The 5,000-nt window shown below is 39.7% G+C and overlaps 1 protein-coding gene across 1 annotated transcript in view; it reads left to right on the forward strand.

The window, feature by feature from the left end:
* LOC106012302 overlaps positions 1-5,000 on the forward strand; it is a 13,613-nt gene that overhangs the window by 2,850 nt on the left and 5,763 nt on the right. The window contains exons 3-5 of the mRNA XM_013084868.2: positions 2,032-2,122; positions 3,259-3,347; positions 3,831-3,911. Coding sequence (XP_012940322.1) covers positions 2,032-2,122; positions 3,259-3,347; positions 3,831-3,911 — 261 coding nt within the window. The remainder of the gene's footprint in view (positions 1-2,031; positions 2,123-3,258; positions 3,348-3,830; positions 3,912-5,000) is intronic.

The following is a 5,000-nucleotide window of genomic DNA, read 5'->3' on the forward strand; positions in this document are numbered from 1 at the left end:
GTGTGTGTGTGTGTGTGTTTGGTAGGTCAACAGTAATTTGTATAGTTCTGAAAACGAAACAAGGCTAGTTAAAGAAAAAAAAAGTTTTCATAGGCCTACAATAAAAAAGAATAAATTTGTCATAAATAATGAAGTACTGGAAAGAGATGGGATTTCAGATATCAATACGACCACAAAAAAGAGAAGTAGTGTGGAGATACTCAGGACAGGTTTTGAGAGTGCCAGAGACATGATTGCCCCATCACACATAGTTGTGGAGACCAAATGGAAAAATAAGAAGAGGTATACCAACTGTCAGCTGAATGAATACGATCAGAGATGAGGATATCAGCCAAGCGTTGAATGCTACCACCCATGAGTTGGATGTGACAAAGCTGGAGGTGGGAATTGGGGTGTTATTGGGGGGGGGGGTGTTGTGTGTTCTTAGTTATCCCTCCTCTCCGCAGTATTGATACCACTGGTCTGACTTTTCAGAACGGCTGATAAGGACAATCTAAAGAAGAGAATTATTAGATTCCACAGTGCGGATTAACAAAATTCTACCAAGTTTTTTTGCAGTGGGTTGTTGTTTTTTTGACAAGTGTTTTACGGCGCTCGCAAATGCATAAGGTCATATGTGCGCACGGGACACACCATTTTTAGTTGGTAGGAAATTTTGAATTTTGCCCAGGTGGCGGCCGAAGTCTACTCTTGTCGATTTTGGACTACCTAGGGATCTTTAAAGTGCACAACTTGCACCTGGGGCCTCCAAGATTTTTCATCCTTGTCCAAGAAGGCTAGGTATAGATCTCACCTACCATAAGATCATGGATGTGGGTGAAAGACAGCTGTAAGAGGGAACCAAGGAGAAGCTGTAGAAAGGCTGCAGAAAGAGTCAGGAGCCCAGAGGAGGGGGCAAAAGGGGATGGAGATGGGGGGCAGAAAGTGGAGATGAAAGCAGATGACAGAACATTGTTAGAGAGCAGGAAAGGATGTGAAAGGAGAAAATTTTAGAGGAGAAAATTTTGCGCTGCTATCAGAATATTTGTTACACATGCTAACTACAAGTGTGCTTACATTTTTGTCTTGCTCACTCCCAATTGCCTGTAGTTAATAAAACACCACATTTGCCAGTGCCAAGGCATAGAAAATAAATAACATTTTATTGATCCCCGTGAGTAAATTTGGGTTATAATGGCAAACATACATACATACGTAATTAGAAATGCATATGTACCTAAATACATGCGTAAATACACAATATTACATCAATACAGAACAATTTACAACCATGCATTTGCTGGTCGCCACTGTGCAGTGTCCTGTTTTTCGAGCTAGGGTTGTCGTGTCTTGCTCAAGGACACACCCCAGTGACCACCAATCTAAACCCTGTGTCACCGACACTTGCTTGACATGACTTTGACTCTGAATTCACCTCTCACTCAGCCATTAGAGCCAACTATGTATTCAAAGCACAAACCCTCGAAAGCTTCTCATGTACAGAGAGTTAAATTGCTGTGCAAGAATTGTCGTCAGCTGAGTCAATTCGTTCAACAAGTTATCAACACTCGAGATCATGATAACATTAAATCTTGATCTGAGTGCTCTGTCACCTATCCATCTACCTCTACAGGACCACTTTTCAACAAGAAAGACATTGTATAAACTCTAGGTTTCAGAGATACTTTTTAAAAGGTTTTTCTTGTTCCATTAGTTAAGTTTGATATCTTCGGTTTCTTTTCTTGATAACTCCATTGATAGCCTACCCATCCTGTCCACTAGTAGTTCCGACTTTTTTTGTTTCTTTAAGTCTGTTTTATTTATTATAGCATTTCTAAAACGGAATCAGAACAAAGTCTTTTGTTTATTTCAAAAGAGGTTTTAGCATGCATATTTTATTTATTATTGCATTTCTAAAACTGAATCAGAACAAAGTGTTTTGTTTATTTCAAAAGAGGTTTTAGCCTGCAAGTCATCTTTAAAAGAACTGCATTTCGCTAGTTTTTTTCCCCCAATGACTCCACTTCATTTCTCTTAATGGAATTTTCACAGAAAGAAAGAGAAGAAGAAGAAGATGCCCGGTCCTCCCGCTCCTCCTCCTCATCCTCCAGATCTTGTGTCGGAGGGCTCCGTGGTCAGTGAGGTATGTTCTCTTTTTTATCCTCTCTAGACGTTACCAAGGGCTGTAGTGGTGATTAACCCTTCCAGCCCCAAGGGCGTATATTTTCAGCAGGGCTTGCACCTCCCACCGTCCCAAGACCGTATATCTTCAGTTCAGGAGGGGACCGAATCTGCATATTTTTCTCAATTAGCAAACCTAATTAAACGTTAATTTTCATAATATTTGTTCATTTACTTTTAAAGATTGTTATATGTTGTTATCTGAACCTCATTACAAAGATACCTCATCACTTTTTAGAATGCATGCCTCTTTTTCTGAAATACTGCTGTATTGGCTGGGACTGGGGTTAGCGAGTGCATAAAAATGGCTGGGGCTGGAAGGGTTAAGATGTTTGATTGAAAATAGTGAGATCTGTAGTGTGATTCTGGAGACTAGCTGAGATTAAAAAAGGAGAAGTAGACCAACTGGCAGCTGTTAGAGTACAGTCAGATGGTAACAAAGCTGGACAAAGTCGGATGGTAACAAAGCTGGACAAAGTCGGATGGTAACAAAGCTGGACAAAGTCGGATGGTAACAAAGCTGGACAAAGTGGCCATGGACAGACAAGTGTGGTGTTTACTGCGCTCTCAGACTTGTGTACGTGACGGTGAAGGGAGAGAGAAGGAGAATGATTTCCTTCTGGAATGAGCCGTGTGCTGTTTGCTTGGGAAATGACTTTGTCATTATTTCCTCTGTCAGCCCATAGCCATAGGTAGTTTGTAGCCAGTAGGAACGGATGATTGTGAACAGTAGTGCCTAGATACATAATGATGTATGCAGAGAGAGAGAGAGAGAGAGAGACAGAGACAGAGACAGACAGAGAGAAAGAGAGAGAGAGAGAGAGAGATAGGGAGGGAGGGAGGGAGAGAGAGAGAGAGAAATAGAAAAAGGAAGAATAAACTGGTTTTCTTAAGGTTTTCGCAAGTTAAAGTCAAGAACTAGAATCTGAAATTTTTTGTTGTAGTAAAAACTTTGTAAAGAAATTTGGCATTTGTGCAACATAAGTGAAAAAATGCTTGTAGACCCTGCACCAACTGTTGTGGACTCTTTTTTTGGTCATAACTACAAATCAGGTGCTTCCACATCATTTTGATTTACCTAGCACTAATCTATTTTAGGCAGCAAGTGACGTCAGCATGAAAATGAAAGCTCCTTCAAAGTTACAACGGCCGATGAAGAAGGCACCAAAAGCAGTTGAAAAGAAACTGTAAGTATTGATGATACTTTCAAAAATGATTATAGCCCTTACTAAACAGATAAGATAAGATAAGATAAGATAAGATCAAATTCATCTTTATTGTCCAGAACCTGGCAGGGCGGTTTGGTATTTCACCAGGTACACACACACACACACACACACACACACACACACACACACACATACACACACATATACACACTCACACACACACACACTTACACGCACACGCACATTCGCACACCCACACACACACAAACATGCACACACACACACACGCAGGCTTACAGTTACATGCATAATATATATAAGTGAACAGTAATATAATAAGCAATAATAATTCTTAAGCTAGATACATATACCACTTACAACCCGACTCTTGAACTTCATCAAATGAAAAGAAAAGGTATTTTTGTCTTGTAAGTGCATTTGTTCATGTCGTGATTTTACAACTTCTTTCTTTGGTGTTTTCTGGTCGCCGACTGTCCACAGTCCATTCCAAAAAGCCTTGATGCAGCAGTTTGAAGCCGCACAAAACACAACTGAAGAGTTAGCGGTAGAGTACGAAGGAGGGTGAGTAACATGCCGTTGCCCTCGTAATGAGACCAGCTAACCCGCAAAATACATTCTTTTTTTTCTTCTTTTAGTTAATGAATCGGTCGTCGTAAATTATCCATTTCATGTGCTCATTCAGAGACAGGTCTGAATTTTGACATGAAATGCTCTTTACAAAATTAGAAATAAATCTGGCCTCCAGGTTGCCTTAAGATGAAACAAAATTTTCTTTCGAATTTTTACTTTTTTGGCTTAGCACCTTTTATGTCTTTTTAAAACGCATTTCTATGTGGAATTTACTGAAAACCGTTAATTAAAGGCACAAAAAATGAACATTTTCTTGTCCCAAGGGCTCTCAAGCTTAAGCAGTTACAAAACTTTGGCGGGTATTTTCTAGATAATTTTACTCCAGAAACCCGGTGACCCCACCTTCTGCCATCGCAAAAATCTCGGCTTCTATTCAAGGTAGACGGGTATTTTTTTTTATCGAATGCAAGACAAGTGAACAAGCTTCAAGATGATGCCAGTAACTCCACATGCCGTAAACTTGACGAGCGCCTGATTTCACTGCCTCTTGACACATATAATTATTTCTCCTGATGATGAGATATCTAAGTATTCTAAATAAGAAATAGTATGTCTTTCAGAATTCTGAGCCAAGCTGTATGATCATCCATAAGTAACCATGACAAGTCTCAAAAGTAGCCTGAAAAACATTGCTTAAAGGCATAAAAAGTATTAATTTTCAGTTTCCAAGGACTCTCAAGCTATGGAAACTACCAAACTTTGGTGGCCATTTTCTCGCTTATTTCCCCTCTGAAACCAGGCGACCCTAACATCCATCAATCACAAGTACATGGAATATTTTGTCTTCTCTTCAACAGAGATGGATATATTTTTCACCGAAAGCAAGGCAAATGAACAGGCTTTAAGATGATACCAATAAGATGATACCAATAAGATGATACCAATAAGATGATACCAATAAGATGATACCAATAAGATGATACCATTAACCCTAGATGCCCAAGAATTAACGAGCGCCTGATTCCACCACGTCGCGACACATATGGATTAGACCCTAAAGTTCTTTCTTGGATTCTTGAA

The sequence above is a fragment of the Aplysia californica genome, unplaced genomic scaffold (genome assembly GCF_000002075.1).
Source record: "Aplysia californica isolate F4 #8 unplaced genomic scaffold, AplCal3.0 scaffold00323, whole genome shotgun sequence".
Classification (NCBI taxonomy): Eukaryota; Metazoa; Mollusca; class Gastropoda; order Aplysiida; family Aplysiidae; genus Aplysia; species Aplysia californica.